Source organism: Hylaeus anthracinus, unplaced genomic scaffold, assembly GCF_026225885.1.
Source record: "Hylaeus anthracinus isolate JK02 unplaced genomic scaffold, UHH_iyHylAnth1.0_haploid 11994, whole genome shotgun sequence".
Taxonomy (NCBI): Eukaryota; Metazoa; Arthropoda; class Insecta; order Hymenoptera; family Colletidae; genus Hylaeus; species Hylaeus anthracinus.
The window spans coordinates 10,465,437-10,482,309 of NW_026534341.1; the positions used below are offsets into that span (position 1 = coordinate 10,465,437).

General features: G+C 38.8%; 1 protein-coding gene across 1 annotated transcript; it reads right to left on the reverse strand.

Moving 5' to 3' along the window:
- Positions 1-3,132: 3,132 nt before the first annotated feature.
- Positions 3,133-15,728, reverse strand: LOC128889088 (neurotrophin 1). Its single transcript, XM_054146413.1, has 10 exons — positions 15,457-15,728; positions 8,729-8,881; positions 8,302-8,436; positions 7,118-7,220; positions 6,758-6,881; positions 6,061-6,246; positions 5,478-5,642; positions 4,672-4,994; positions 4,195-4,474; positions 3,133-4,122 (listed from the first exon to the last, which is right to left on the reverse strand). The coding sequence occupies exons 1-10, from the start codon at positions 15,484-15,486 to the stop codon at positions 3,903-3,905; spliced, it is 1,719 nt and encodes a 572-aa protein (XP_054002388.1). The 5' UTR covers positions 15,487-15,728; the 3' UTR covers positions 3,133-3,902.
- Between the last annotated feature and the right edge of the window lie 1,145 nt (positions 15,729-16,873).

Consider the following 16,873-nt stretch of genomic DNA (forward strand, 5'->3'; position numbering starts at 1 on the left):
CTCCTCTTGCACAGCGGTCACTGATTCTGTTGACAACTCCTTTAAAGGATCACTGGAGTTGTTTACGTCACCTGGGATGCTGTTTGTTAGTGTTTTTATAGGGTACAGAGCATCTGCTACCGACTCCGCGTGAGTTTCGAGGAATGACACCAGAAAAATGAAACACAAGCGACGAATTAGTGATACTTGACTCATTGCGTCAGACGTATCTTGCCATTGCACTTGGTGTCTGATAGGAGCGGATTAATTATAGCTTTGATCTATCGAAGCCAAATCATTTTGCGGAATCTACGGTAATAACGATTTCACTCGGCACGTGGGTAAGAGTCTTCTCCCGGCACTGTTCAGAGAATTTCAAGGAAGCTCACGGTTTCGTTAATCGAATTACGGATGGTAATGATTCGGATATTCGACGCGGAGAAACTGTCGCCTGTTTTTTCGACTGATACGTGACAACTGGCGGTTTCTAATCATTTTCGAACGAGATCCTCCATCGAACTGCTCGCGGCACAGTCGTGGTGGCCTAATTTATATTTTCCAGCGAACCGAGGGGCAGGGGTAGAGTCCGAACCGTTGTTCACGGAGCGTGCAAGCCTAAGCGCTGAACGATTCTGTCACTCTCGATTGAATCCTTCGGCGGATCGTTTCACTGGAAAGGGAATAAAGAAATTCTCGATCAACCTGCTCCCTAGTCCACGCACAACGTTAATTGCTCCAACTCGTTTTTTTCTGCGCTACTTTCTGCTTCGATTCGGTAATTTGTCTCGAATAGCCGCGATCCTGTATCAGAAAGTTCATACTGCTCGCTCGTCTTTCTTCGATCGGTGTTACTCTTCGCGAGGAATCTGTTTCACTTTTCTATCGTGTACTTTCAATGGTGAGACATCTTTGGAACATGTAGGATAATTAATTTTTCATGAAATGTTCTTTGTTGATATATAAGGATAAAATAAACAGAATTTTAACCCTTTACACTCGACGACAGTTTTATTACAGAAAGTCGTAGAAATAAAGTATCATACTACTAGTTCAAAGTGTAACAGTTCACAGCTTAGAAACCTATTTATGAACCAGTATCGCTACGAACAGTTCGAGATTCAACGAAGGGGAGTTCGTCACCACGCGTTGAAATCGTCAAACGTAGAATCAAAGGACTGGTCTTTTCCACTCATGATTTTATTATGTCTAAACGAACCGCAGTATCGATGTACTTTTTGATAGTCTATTTCCTAATAAATTACAACATTTTAAATTAATTATTCAAATAACGCCAGTTTTTTCACATATTCTATTTGTTTGGGAATTTTCATAGTCATGACAATAAAAAGAGGTGGCAACGTTAAAGAAGCAAATATCTTAGACATTTATTTTCAAACTACCCGGGAAATCAATTCCCGATAATGGCGGACTAGCGGAAAGTGTGTTCTGTTACAGATTGCTTGATAAACCGCACTCACTCGGTGGCTGGTTTCTTTGCGCTGGAAATTGCAGTTACCTCGCGCCAATCCGAATCTAATGACTATAATTTAGGAGTGCTGAACGTAACAATGCTGTTACCCACAGTATTATGATTTCCTTTTCATACATCAATCCACGTTATCGTATATTTAATTCAATGTCCCTGTGCAAAGCACCGAGGGAAAGCTGCAACCGAGTAACGACTTCCATTATAAAATAGACCCAATTCTTTTGGACTTCTAGAATATTGTTCTATTTTCGAACTGCAAAAAGTGTTTTCGCAATATCCTCTGGTCACCTTTAATTGTTCTTTTGTCCGGGTCCTCGCTGATTCACGACCCAACGAAAGAAGTCGGGGACTCGATTCCAACGACTCCGTTTCTAGAATTCCGAAGTTCAGTAAAGTTTCATCCTGGGCCAGCGAAGCGGAGAAAACTGTGGCTCGGGCGACACGCTTCGCGGCTCGACGCGGAAAGACCCAGTGCAATCGCCTCGCCAGAAACTTAGCAAGCGAAACAAACGATTCACAGACGACTGAGCTAAGCAAAACGCTCTGTGCTCTTGACTGTGGATAACCAGTAAACGTTCGTTTACACTGGCGCAACGTCCACCACCGTGATCGAGGTTTCGACCTAAACGCTGCCGCAATCTGCTGCCTGGCTCAAAGTTAAATTACCATAATTTTTTATTTGATATATTCAAGATTCTCAAAATCGAAGGATAGGATATTCAGGATAAGCATGTTTGTTAACTCTTTCAGACCTAAATTATTTTTTTTTCTCTTACGATCACAAAGAGATAAATTTTAAATGGAATCATCTAATCATTGAAATGTTGCTTATTTTTAATTTGAAGCAATTGAAATTGAGTAGAAATTAGGTACTTTACCTTTGATAATTCGTAAACGTGAGATACTTGAAAAATAATAAACTTTGGGACTCGACATGAGTGATATCGAACTTATAAGAGATGATGCGAACAACCTTGGAGACTTGAGGCAAGGTACGAGTGATTTTGGACGACTGGATAAAAACGAAACAGAGGATTGCAGTCCCTGGTATCCCAGGACTCAATACCTACTATAAAGAGAAAGAGAGACGAGTCGCAGGTTGAGTGGAATGTGGTATGAGTATGGGGAATGTGGACAGGGCTTCGCAAGTCCTTATTGAAGGCTGACTGGAACTTCTGATCACAATTATTACTGGTGAAACTATACTCGAAACATTCACTGAGAAAAAAAATTAAAAAATATTTGCCTCGAAAAAAATTCATGTATTAATGTATTACATTGGACTCAATCTGAAACATTCTGCATGTAAATGACGCAATAGTTTGAAAGCAACATAATACACAATTCTCTGTTGAAATTGTCAGACAGTAGTATAACAAGTCTGGAGTCACGAGTGATTGACATCGAACTATTAAACGAAATATTAGGAAATGTAGAATGTTCAAGTTATTAAGAAATATCTTGGACTCAATTTCTTACATTCTACTTTAGTCAGCCAATATTCAATATTTTTCTGTCAATGCGATACCAATTAGTCACAATATTTACTATATAGAATTTAAAAAAATATTAAATATAGTTCATAGACTAATTTTGGTTATACCATAATTTTAGTTATTTCAGGTCGTATAAAATTAAATAAGTACAGTGAGGTCGTTGCTACGTCATATATTTAATGATGATTCGCAGGACACGAGCGTACAATTTATCCACGATAATTCATAAATTAATAAAAATAACGAATAATAAATATAATAGAATAAAATTCGCGCAAAAATTACATAACTAGAATCAGCTCGCGATTGCACCTGCCCAACGTAGTCATTATATTTCTACAGGCGTTAGACATTCACTACCGTTATACTGAGCGTTGTATTAGTATACTCTGTTCAATCTAGTTCCGCTATGTATAACAAAAACGTGTAATCGTTTCTCTATGAAATATCGAACAAAAAAACATGTTCAATCCTTAAGTCGCCATTCCATTAAATCGCGGTGACGATGATGCGAGCAATTTCTAATTTCTGTTGAAGCAAAATACAATTTTCAAGATTCTAAATCAATTTTCCAGTTCCTTCCTTGATATCCTAAAAGAAATTATTCGAATTCAATGAGCTCAACACAAAGGAAAATCCAAGGAAGTTTTACAAAATGAAACGCTCTATTTGAAGAGCTATGTCTAATTAATTGATCAAAACATGTAAAATTTAAATAATCCAAAGCTCTGCAGTCATAAAAATTGTCAAAAAAGTTTCACAGCATTCTCTAATATGATGATGAAAAGTACCATTGCAAAGGATACTTTCGATGAATATGGATGAGTACTTAAATTTAAGAATGAGTATAAAATATAAATCTACTATCGTTGCGAATAATTACGATTTTATACAAAAGATAGAAAGGATCAGGTACTCTAAAGAAAGTCAAGCGTCGCCTAAGACGATATCACCGGTTTCCATGCGTTGGGATCGTCTTGAGACGACGCTGACTGTGTCTCAGCTGAATGCAGCATCGACGCTTCAGGTCTAAAAAAGTCGATTATAGGGTGATAATTGTAATTGATTCGCCTCTGTGGCTCCTGATATTCGTCGTAAAAACCGCCATTTTGTAACCGAGACGAGGCGTCCATGTCCAGATCATATGGTTGACTGTATCTGCACATATTTATTCGTGATAATTTAAATCTAATCAAAAGCTGGTCCTCCAGTCGTCAAATTTTCAATTACCTGTTTCCAATGGAGCTGTTAGTCGCAGGTTCAGTCTGTTCCTCAACGTGCGACGAAGATTCTCGTCTATACGGTGGTCTGCTAGGTCTACCTGGCCTGGAACCCTTCAGCAGTGGTCCAGTGTAGCCTGGTGCTCTCGTGTTTGGCGCGTGTTGTTGAGGCAACTTGTCGAAAGGCCTCGAATTGGAAGACGAAGGCTTCTTCGACCTCGTTCTGACAGGAAGGGTAAATGTTGGTCGACTTGGGGTGACATCTACAGTGGGTTTCTTGTTGCTTGAGCCTACTAAGTCAACGAAACAAAATTTTTGTTAACACAGCTTCTAGAATTTTAAAGTATAAGTACAGATGAACAAATGAAGAAGAACTTAACTAGAATGGTTGCACTGACCTTCTGGTTGAGAAAGTAACAAATATTAAGATTTAAGAAATTTTTGTGAAACTAAATCTATATAAATTATATATTTCTTATTTGCGTACCAAGAGTGGAGTCAAAGCTAGATGAGAATTTGTTCAAATAATTCAGCTTCGTGACTTCCTCGAAATCATCCTTTTCATCGTTCGTCGTGGCGAAATCGGATCCTGGAAACGATTCCTTCTTCTTCGGGGGTGGATCCGTATGATGAGGTGGAAAGATCTCGGAATAACCGTGCACGTGGCAGCTGCAGCAGGATGGCACCTTAAAAATGTCCATGTGGAGACCCAACTTACTGTCCCAGGTCAACAGTCTGTGGTAATTGTACACTTGCACGCACGACGATCGATAGTTCTCCGATATGAAGGAGCAGCTCGATTGTGGTTTTCTGAAATTTACAGACCAATACTTTATTATCGCCATGACATTCTCCATAAGGAAATGTTCGAAGGATCTTTTTTATGAGCTTTCAGTTTTGCATTACCACTGCGAAGACGGTGAAGCGCAACGTTTAGACGCAGTGGTTTATTTTTTTACCTTATTGAATTCTGAACAAAGTACGTATTTTGTTCAATCGTTTGAAACGAAGCGGTCAGTCTTATTTTTTACGACAAAGTTGGTTGAAATGTTTCAGGTAAGTTGTTGGGGAAAGTGTTAACTGAATCGAACATCCGCTTTTATTGAATCAATGAAGAAGATAGGAACGAATTGTTTTGAAAATAGAAATAAGTTTTTATGGAGTGAAAGCTAAATATTTCAATGGAATATGAAGTAGAATTATTGTAAAGAAAATTATAGTCTATATATAGTCTTCCTTTCTCACCTAAATTAGTAAAGATGAAGAAAGTAATTGTAATCATGCTCTACTTACGAACACTTTTCCATTCTCAAAGTCTGTGTATGTTCTCCAGTATTTATTATATATTTCCAAATGCCAGAAGCGGCTCTGGCCAACTGGGGACGTGCGTATTTGATGACTGAAGGACAGGTGAAGCCTTCTTCGGCATTTTCGTATGGCGAATTTGTGTCGGATCTCCTGGAATAATTTAAATAATCAATGAATGAAACAATGAAACTTAAAGTGGCCGTGTTCAAGATCTATTAAAATTACAGTTGGACACAAAATTTATTAAACACTGTTCATTGGACTTTCTGACCCTGCAAGCAGGCAGTTTGCAGTACACTGCAGTCCAGCAGGTGAACGTTCAACAGGGGTACGCTGGCATTATTGATTGGAATAGTATGAATTGAGCGGTTCACTACACAAATCGATTAACACCACTAGTCGCATAAAAATTGTAATATTATTTTTTGACTATTTTTTCTTATTAATTTTATATACCGTTAGATGGAAGCTACATCTGTAATCATACATTCTACAATATTTCTTTGATTTTATATTATAAAAGGACGTAACTTTTTGCTCCTTCTAATAACTAAAAAACGAATCTCACCTTCTAATTTCATTGCTCTCGAACCGATTCTCATATCGTCCAGAATACTTGTTCTGAAATTTACTTTCAAGGGGCAAGGATACCGGCAGGCTTTCACCAGACTCATCAAAATCCTGCGACTTGTAATCCGTCAACAAGGCTGCGACCATCTCCTTGTTTCCCCTCAAGCTCCTGGCGATCGCCTCGCTGAACAAGTTTCACTTAATGAAATCGATCGACGGAACGCAGAAAAAAATAATTAGGCATCGTTACGATCATCATTTAAGTTAATTTCGCTTCATTAAAAGCGCCTCTCGAACTCCAGCCTAATCTACTGCATATTTCACAGATTTCACAGAATCAAATTACCGAAGAAGAAAAGAAAACGAAAGTTAGTGCTTTCGCCGTTGCTATCGGAACTTCCTCTTTTGTCTATGGGTCCCATGAATGCTCGATTTAAAAAATGGCGATGAGAACACGGGAGTCCAGGCAATTGCGCAATGGGAGCCACGAATGTATAGAATTACAGGAAAAGTACTTTCTTCCATTTTAATGAGCACGCGAATTATGTCGTTACTGTTGTGAAACGACGATTTAATTGGAGCTAAGCCTTGTCTCCGTATTCGAGAAAGTTTATTAAGATGTACGCTGGCGTATGAATTAGTTGCGCAATTGTCGCATTCCGGGGAAATGAAGAGAAAAGCGCGATGGAACTCACTGCGGATAATCAGTCGCTTCGAGACAAACTGTCTTTGTGAAGAAAGTGCAGTCCTTTTCCGTGGGATCCTTCTTCACTTCCGTGGGTCGCCTTGGCGGTCTGATCAGTGATGGTCTTGCCAGATCTGTGTAATTTCATTTATTAGGATTGTACAGTGATATTGATTTAAAGCGTTAATATATCTTCACTGAGTCAGTAATGTATGTTTAATACTCTAATGTGTAACACATATTTTCTTCGACCTGTGACAGCTTTTAAAAAACAGAATTGAGTAAATCCTGCACGTGATCATCAATTATTAAATAAACCTCTCACTAAACAAATCGATTAACTCCACTTTTTGAAAAATCATAAACGAACCTGCATAAACGTTCCTCCGAATAGTAGATGCTGGTCTTCTTGGTGGAGGGCGGTACGTGGGTCGTTTCCTCAGACCCAGCCTGACAATCTTCAGTTCTTGAGCCTATGATAAAAAAATAAATTAAATTAATAATAAGTGTTTCTGTGAAAGTGTCTCCGACACTACAAGCACAATATAATTAAATATTACAATTTCCACTCATCTCCACATGTCCGTTTTGCAACAATAATAAAGTTATCCACCCTGAGAATAAAACTGCCGCAATAAAAATAGTATAAACATACTCCAAGTAGCTTTTACGACTTTTCAAACATTCAGTTGCACAGACTGAATTCTCGATTTCGTAACCAACGGACACCCATCCTCTCACAGAATTTTATCTCTCCTTGTATTAATTACACCTGAATTTCAATTTTAACCGTTGTTATCCACCGAGAAATCTTAATCACAGGCAACAATGTGTCCGCATGACACCGTCAGCATACGTTTCGACCAGGTACGCTAATTAATGCCCGGAATGGAAAGTCTCCCCGTGTCCATCGAGAAAAGGTCCGCGTACGTCCATCGAATTACGTCCGGGAATTTCTACGAGTATCGTAATTAAATTCATTGATTGTAGTCGCGTGGAAGTGTCTGGTACGAGACCGATAGTGTCCTTTCGAAAAATTCCTAGATCTGGAGAGATAACCAGTCGGTGCAAGATGGGTATCTCTGGATAAATTAATCGTACGTTGATCTGGGAATCACGTGACGAAACTGAATCGACTGTGTTACGACGTCGTAACTAACGCGATAAAAAGGTCGACGCGGTTTCGGCGTGTCGAATGGACAGATCTCGCGAACGAGAAAGCTAAGTGAAGAAAGATAAGATGGTTGCGTGATTAGTTGACGTGACGCGTACTTTTGGAGACGAGTTTCAAGATTGTTGATAGAAATGACGCGAGGGGAATATTTATTAGACGGAAATATATGTATTCATGTGGACCTCGAAAGGAACCTTAAGGATGATTCACTGAACGGAGAAGTTTTTAAGACTTTCTAGAGGTTTTCTCCAGTGGAAGACAAATGTTTACTAATATTGGCTCTAAAGCGTCGAATCTCTGCGATCTGAATGTACACACTGTCGTTTGTGTTCACTGACACAGTGAATGATGAAACAAAATTCGATAGAAATGCTCTTTACCTCTGGCAGTTCCTCAGGTGTCTCCTCGTCGCCTGTAGCATCATCAGGTATAACCTTCGAGATATCCGCACTGGTTGGTAACGCGAGTCCTCTGGTGGCATTCTGTCGATTCCCTTTTCCAAACGTGGATGGAGTCTTTTTGAACCAAAAGAATATTGTACACCACACATAATTTTATTACCGAACATTTTTCTAAAAAAGATTTTCCACAGCTTCTTCATAAGAAAAATAATACAATCTTAAAATCTCAATGAAACAGACTCATACACGATTAAAACTAACTGAAAATTGAAACAAGCGTCTGGACTTTCATCTCTTCTAATTTCTACACTGAATTTTAATTACCACCATCACAACGTTAATATCTCTACTTATAATTAACCGCGGTTAAATATTATTTAAGCAAATAGAAACCTCTTTCGCTCACCGAAATCATCGTCGTCCTATTCCCTGGCTCTTCGTCGTTGATCTTGATGGACGTGACGGTCGTCTCGTTGTGTTCTTTACGGTCGTTAAAGTCCCCGTCGTCTTTGAGATCCTCCTCAGCGCCGACATTAATCGAGGATAGTAGCACGACTGTCTAGAGAGTGAAACGACCACGAGATCATTTGTGTGCGTTCGCATAAACTTATTATTATCACTGACAATAACATTATGCCGGGGCGACGCCGTTCGTCACACTCGCGACGGTCGACTTATTATAATGTACGCGTTCCATTCGTAACCATCGCTTGTCAAATAATCGCGAATGATTAATGATTTTCACTGCGAGAATTGTTGCTTGCTTTCAATGTTTCAACTTCAGGATCCGCTCGGTTCGGTGAAACAGAATTTTTAGAGAATTATTAAACAACAAGAAGCATCTGAGTGTCATGTTTCGTTGAATGACTGTTTGGTATGTAATGCTGTCAGTTTTAAAATGTTAGTTAAAGATACACTTTATTTAAGAGCATAACAGAATTTTAATTGATACAGTGAGGATTAATAGGGAACCTCGGACAAGCAATTTATTTACGTTTCGTCTCACCTGTCTAGGCATGTACATATTTGGACATAAATCATAAGATAAAATCGTTCTCAGCTTATTTTACAATCCATTAATTTTAAAGGGTCTACAACTCCAAGTTTCCCACGAACTGTACATGTTTCGTCACTTTCTACGTATTTGTTAATATTTTCACGATAATCATTGATATCGCATTTTTTTTTAAATGAAAATTCTTCTGAAAACATCTAAGAATGTGTATGTATTTTTTATTTGCTAAAATTTTGTTAAAAAATGATGACATTTTTGTTGTAATTAATTACTGTACGAATACTTTTTACACTGGCTGTTTTGTAATTACTCGAAGCAAGCAAGTAAGAATTACGAAGATACCGTCATTAGTATTCCAAAAAAGGCAGTAACTAGTCTAATGAGTCGCCATTAAATTGATCACTATCATCATTAATCATACGCCGTTTCAAAATTACGGTACAGCCAGCGACTATGACTCTATCATAACACTATTAATACAACGTGCCGGATTTCTGCGATTCTTTCACATGGTGGGACGCGCAATTAATTCTTTTCCGTTACATACATAATTTACGACCCTCACGAGAGCCAGGGAATAAAGAAAGAAGATCCCTGATAAAGAATCATCCTGTCCCAAAACTGGTATTGCCTCTTCCTTTTTATTTATCGTTCGCGCGAATTCTTCACAGTGTACGAGTGCAACGCACTCCGTCTTATCGCTCTCGCAGGATCATTCGTTCGAAACACGCTCATTTCCTCGTGTAATAGTGACGAACAAGCTTTGAACGTTACGATAGAATTCATTTCAAGAGACAATGGCACGACTCCGCTCTTATGCGGGAATTAATCGCCAAGTAGCATTACGCGAGCCCCTTGTTTGCTAAGTTAGTGGACCAGCTATCGCGGAAGAAATCGCTGGAAGCAGTGTGTCGACTGCGGAGAAACGTTTCAGCGGAAGTGCCACTTGTAAAGCGCGAACTCACGCGCAGCTATGTGAATTTTGATATGTTTGAAATTTTCACAGTTAAAAATTTGACATTTTCAGTGCTTGGAAGCATTTTCTATCTTAAAAACTGGTATCTGTAACAGTCGACTGATTTAAATCTCATATAAATTTTCTGAACTTTTTTCGAAGAAAATTTGTGTTCCTTTATTTTACTCGACTTTAATATTGCACCATAAGAGACTTAACAATGCCAAATTTCCAACTGACGTATTACCAAAGATAGATCAAAGTAATCCCTTCCGGTATTAATTTGTTAGTAATGTTCCTGGCTTAGAAAACCAAAACGAGAATTAATCTTTTGTCTGCTATGCAGACTATTCTTCTAGCTCCCAAGATAGAAATCACTGAAATTAGTATGTCGGCCGTAAAGAAACGCTTCAGCGGAAGTACCACCTGTGTAATCTGTACTTCAACTATGATTCTGTGCACGTTGGGTGAAATTACGCGATTTTCCAATGGAGCTTCGGGAAAAGAAATGATAAAAACGGGCTTGCCTAAGATTCGCGATAAACACACGTTGGGTGAAAGTTATGTTGCTCTGAACGTGTCGAATTATTTAGAACAAAACGTGTGTTTACGCTCGTGAATACGATCTGAAGTTTCGGTGGATGAAAGTATACGTATAAGTTGATGCAATTTATTATAAAGCATTTATTTCGAGGCAAATGGAACTCGATATGAGATATAATTTACCATATTCAGTATTGAATCCTTATCCTCTTAATGGTACACCTCATTGCCTTTTAACTTAATTCTACATATTACTTTTGATGAGATCGAAATAGACTAAGTGAAACGTCAGGAGAACACAGGTGTTAATAGCACCGTACACGATCCGTGCGCGCGTTGAAACGAAACGTCAATTAATTGGCGACAGTGCAACGCTTCGATGGAGATTTTCATTTATCACGGTTGCCTAGTTTCTCTCTTTGAATTTGAATGAGCGGTTGTATAACTTTCACGCTGATATGGGCACTCGTGACAAGGGTAACTTTCTAAAATATGAATTTCCGACAATACTGCCGCGGCCCGTTCCAGCAATTTTTTTTATTGCCACTTGACAATGAGTGAGAAATCAGAATTATATTATATGACGCTTGTAGTTTATACAGCCAGTCCAATAACTACTCATACCCTCTACCTTTATTGAAGAACTTAGTCTAAATTAAATGATAGGTTTAATATTTTTAAATAAATGCTTCATCAAGCATACGTACACAAATAGACTTTACACATTTCTACACTCGCGATAAAAAGCTTGTTTGGAAAGATTAAACCCATCGTTTAATTTTGACAAATTTCTTTAATAGACCTAGATGTTACGACAATTTATAGGACTGACTGTATGTAGTTTAACCATGAAAGAATACGTCAAAATTAGCTTAGACAGAACTTCACAGACGTGTTACTACCTAGACCTAGACAAAGTAAAACGCCAGCAACACAAAGTATTGGGTTGTCCGGAAAGTTCATACCGATTTTTTGTAGATGGTATAGGTCTGAATATATCGAAGTGATTGAAAACAAATACCGTCCATACCATCCCTTAAACGTTGGAAAGGTTGTGGAACAAAATGGCCCCTATGTAATTCAATAAATATATATTAAAATTCAAACGTGCTTTTGAATGTTTCTTAGAAATTGGCACGAACTTTCTGGACAACCTAATGAAATCAAGCCAGACTCGAAGGAACCAGATACAGCGTATCCCCATTAGGTTTATCTAAATTTGGCTAGATAGTATTTCCAATCATTCAAGACACCTGGCTCAAGCATTGGCCAAATTCGCTGTCCTGTCGAATTAGGACTATCAGGTTTAGGTTACTCCAACTTGATTGCATCCTACCTAACCCAAACGAGTCTAACGAACCCATAACAATCCTTCCGAGCTTACCCAAGGTCTGAGTCGCAAACACCTGGCAAGTCCTGCCGAGTCGAAGACTGGTTTTTGACAAATTCGTCTTGTCACGTTGGCTAAAATCGTATCTCTCCCAGGTGGTCTCGCGTACTCGAAGAAGCGCCCTAGGGCATCCTGTCCGGCAGATATCTGATCTGAACTCTACTGCCGCTGGAGAAGTGGCTGGTAACGTTGATGTATCAACGTGGCATGGTTTTCACTAATGTTATCATTCGCATCGCCTCTTATCCTGACGAATCGAATCGAGCCGAGTCATATCATTTGCTCTCACACAAAGTTTCGATTCGTTCCTCGCTCTGCAGCGCTCAGCGCTCTCCATTCTGATCTCGATGAACCTTTCCGCCAGACATGTATTATTTTTGGCGCGAGTCCAAACACGATGGAGAACCTAGGCGCGAGAACGAGGTGCTAACTGTCATGAAGTGGGCAATGTGCTAACTGGCACGAAGGGGCATTATGCCACGCGAAATAACCGTAAAAGTGGAAATTCCAACATATCCTCTTTTGTTTGCAATCAACGCCGACCCAGTAACCATGATGCCTGCCAGAAGGAAGAGCTACGATTTCACTGAGTGATCCTTTTCTTTTGTATCGCGACTCCTCATCAGTTCTTAGCTAATAGCGCACAATTTTCAGGATATTTTGTAACCAGCGCCTGCTGTTATGACTATTTATGTCAAACGGGTGTAACAGCTTCGTTTTTCTTGCTCGAGATGGACTGTTGACTTCCGTTTCATTCTCTTCAGACTTCTCATACAATTTCCACGAGTATTATCTTATTTCCAAATGATTTTAAATGTATGCGTGTTTGCGAAACCTATGATAAATATTCAGCTATTTTTAAGTATAACGTTAGCTCGATGAATTCGTGAAATATTTATAAGTCAATGCGAAGAATTTAATTTAAGAGACATTAATCACGACTTTGCATTCTATTAATGTAGAATTAAAAATGAACTTTCGAACGTCAAAACTACCGTTTCGCACGCACTTGGTACTGAATCGTGAATTTTGAAAGGAAAGTTTCATTCAGGACGGCGATAGAAAGCTTTCCAGCGTCCCACGGATCCCCCAGGCGCATTCACGAGATTTTCTTCGTGATCGGCACTTTTCTTATTCCGGCGACACGATTAACAGGGCGCTTAATTTTCTTCCAACTTTCATCATAAACTTTCGTCGATGTTAGATTATCATCGAAAACTTTCACCGGTGCTGATCGTGCTGCGGAGATAAATGATTGTCGCGCGGGATTTTCGACTGTGTCGGCGCGTCAAAGGAAACTGCCAGTGAAGCTGAAAATGAGGTTTTAATGAGGTTCTATTACGTTTCAAGTAATAATAGCACGTGGAAGTTTTCTGGAGGTAGCCTAACTGTCTCAAAATATTTTTAAGTCGATTTGTAGCTGTCACTGTCTGTGATAATTATTTTCCTTGAATTTATTTTTCTTGAATTACTGCTTGGTAATTTATTTCATTTGCTTCAGAAACTGTATATTAATTTTTCTAAATTGATTACTCACTTTAAAAATTATATTTGTAAGAATAGACTATTGTAAATCTCATTTAAATGTTTGTTTCGTACTTGACTTGATTCAATATTATTACACGGTCGCATATTCTAGATCTCAAAAATTAACAGAAAGAAGACTTTAATATTATGCTTGTAAGAATAGATTATTTCGAATCTCATTTCAATATGTTTTTCGTATTTTACTTGAGTTCAATATTGCCACATAGTCAAGAATCTATATATAGAAGAAATAAGTTTATTTTTAGAAATCAGAGAGTGGAATCGTCGAGAATTTTAATAGCAACGTTTTATTCGCGTTTTTATCAAATGTTTCATTTGCTGCACGACGGCGCAGTCGGAATTCTGCAGCGATTAAGAGGAAGCTATTTACTTTTCCTGGTTCCGACAGGTTACCGGATCAAGGCCACGCAAAGGTTGTTCCACTTTACCTCAGGAGAGGCAACAGATGTGGTCAGGTGAGCAGTCAGTCACCTTTTCACAACGAAAACACCGGAACGGTTCAAACATTTCTTCAACGAATCTCAGCTGGGCAATGTTTTCATTATAAACCCGATTCGATTTTTTATTTTATGCGCAAACGTAAATGCCACAGTGATACTCGCGGCTGTCAAATAAATTTCGACGAACAGCAACTTCTGTGAAAAATATAGTTTACCACGGATCCCTGTCTCGGACGCTTTCAAAGAAAGTTTATATTGACCATTTTTGGACTGTAAGACACGTTCTAGAATTTGAGGCGGGATTCTGGTTTGATTGGATGATAGAATCGACAGTTTTATTAGTTGTTTATTCTCGAAAGTTAGGATCGTAGACGTTATTAAAATTGTGTGACGATGAGCGCAGATTTGAAAAGTTGTTTTTTTTTTAAGAGAAGACAAGACATAAATATCAAATAAATCGTCATGTTAAATTTGAACCTGACATGACATTCTGTTTCCAAGACACATACTTCTAAAGATGACTCTTTAAATCACCCAGCAAAGCAGAATTCTGTCATAAAGGATTGCAATTTGTGTTTAATCGATCGATTTTGGTAATGCCTGTAATCAAATCGCAAGTAGTTTATGAGCGATCATCGTTCAGGTCATATTCATGAAAGTAACTTGTAATTATTGATGACGTTTCGTCCAATTCTGCGAAAAATCGGTGAAAGTCGATTCTATACGATTTATTGTTGATTTTCCAGAATCGTAGACATTTTAAGAGTGAGTCATCTTTGACTACTTAAGTGTATACATTTTACTTTACTTTCCCTATTATTAGATACAGGATATTAGACTAGGAAGAGATTCTTCAAAACTATTTACAGAGACTAATTTCATTGTGCTTTCAGTTGCAGAGCGTAATTATGCAAGGGTTAATCTACATCTTCAGAGCACGATTATTTATTCTTAACACATTCGCGACAGGCAGATATTGTATGTTTCTAATACCGAGTAATAACGAAAATAATAAAAAATTCTGAACCTGGGAATCGCAAATTTACATCGCTAGGGGGGAAGATAAAAACACAAAATATGTTTTGGAATATCAATATTTTAAATATGTAATGTATAAAAGCAAAAAGATTTTCATAATTTTTTCATAACGAAGAATAGAATTTAAAGTGACATGAATTCACATCAGCGGACGTGAATGTGTCAATATTAATAAATCAAAGATTAAACACAGGTAAATTCTCACCACAGAAATCAGAAGTAATCCTCGCGCCATAATTGCTCCTCCGTACGATTTATCATCAACCTCTTCTCACTTCTTCCCAATGCACTGAACACTCACTGTCACCATCAACCTCCTCAACCCTTCTCCCTTTCTCAATCAGCCTCCCAAAGAAGTTCTCAGTCCCTTCCTCAAACAGTTCCAAACCGAGCAACCAAATCACGAGCCACTAATCATCGATGCTTAAAGACGCCTCAACTCCTCCAAAAGGAGAACTTTTCGATTTATTACATATATTTCAGTCCGTTCTTGCAAATACAACCTCCGATTATGCTCAATGGATGAAGTGGTACCTCTCGGTAAATGTCTCGAGTTGAATTTTTGGCGAGATGTTCCCGCGCGAAGTCAGTGGACAGGGCCACGAGGAGCGAGGATGAAAAATTCAGCGATCGCGGAGGCGCACCGAGTTGTTCTTTGAGCCGCCGCTGAGTGCGTATGGTCCTCGTCTTCATCAGGTGGAAGGAGACGCCGAAGAAGAAGAAGAATCGACCCGATGCCTGGCGGCTCTCACGTGGGGATAATGTAGGAACGAGCGTGGTTCGTCCTGCGTGTTCCCCCTTCGCACAGCCGTGACCGAGAAAACCGGATGGCGGATAAGCGTGTCGTATTCGAGAGGAGGAAGAAGTCGGCCACTCGACCTCTCCTTCCTCCTCGAACAGCTTTACTATCGAGGAACAGCTGCTGCCGAGAGGTGGTCGCTCGCATCACCCTCCATGTGACAGCACGTCACGTTTTCCTCGCGATAGCCCTCTGATTGACTCATCTTCGGTGATCTTTGCTCTTTTCTTCTCCTGAAACGTCATTTTGCTTTGTTCTCGTGGTTGGTTTTAAAGTAATTGTCTTTGTCTTCATCCTGGATGAAGAGTGATTAAAGACACGAGGATTCTGAGGTACATAAATAAATCATACTTAACAACATGCGAAGGGTTTGATTTATTATTTGATTAATCACTCATTCTCAGTGATTTGTGATTGATCTATTTGAATTTTTTTGTGGACTTTTTGTGCTAATATGAGGTGCCTGACGTACATAAACAATGTCTAATTACATGATCTTAAATTCTTTCTTCGGAAGAAAAAGGTTGCATCATTCCAGAGAACATGTATTTGTTTGAGATAGTTTACTTCGTGATTGCTTGGGTATAATTCTGAGTAGATTGTTGTTATTATTTAAGAGTCTGAGTGAGAGTTGTTCGCACCGCCCAGCTACGTGATACTTTCTCTATGATAGTTGCTTCTGATTGAGCCTTCCTCCTTCTTTTCTTCCTTGTGCCACAGATTTGTTTTGGCTGTCATGACAAGCCACGAGAAACATTTCCTTTTCTGTCAACAGGAAGTGATAAGAACAACTGTAATTGATGAAAGTGAAAATGAACATTTA

Excerpts from the sequence above, each read along its gene's own strand:
- LOC128889088 (XM_054146413.1), bottom strand. The coding sequence starts at position 15,486 with ATGGCGCGAGGATTACTTCTGATTTCTGTG. Across the intron at positions 5,643-6,060 it reads GAGAGCAATGAAATTAGAAG|GAGATCCGACACAAATTCGC; the intron begins GTGAGATTCGTT and ends AAATTATTCCAG. Across the intron at positions 4,995-5,477 it reads TTGAGAATGGAAAAGTGTTC|AAAACCACAATCGAGCTGCT; the intron begins GTAAGTAGAGCA and ends TGTAAATTTCAG.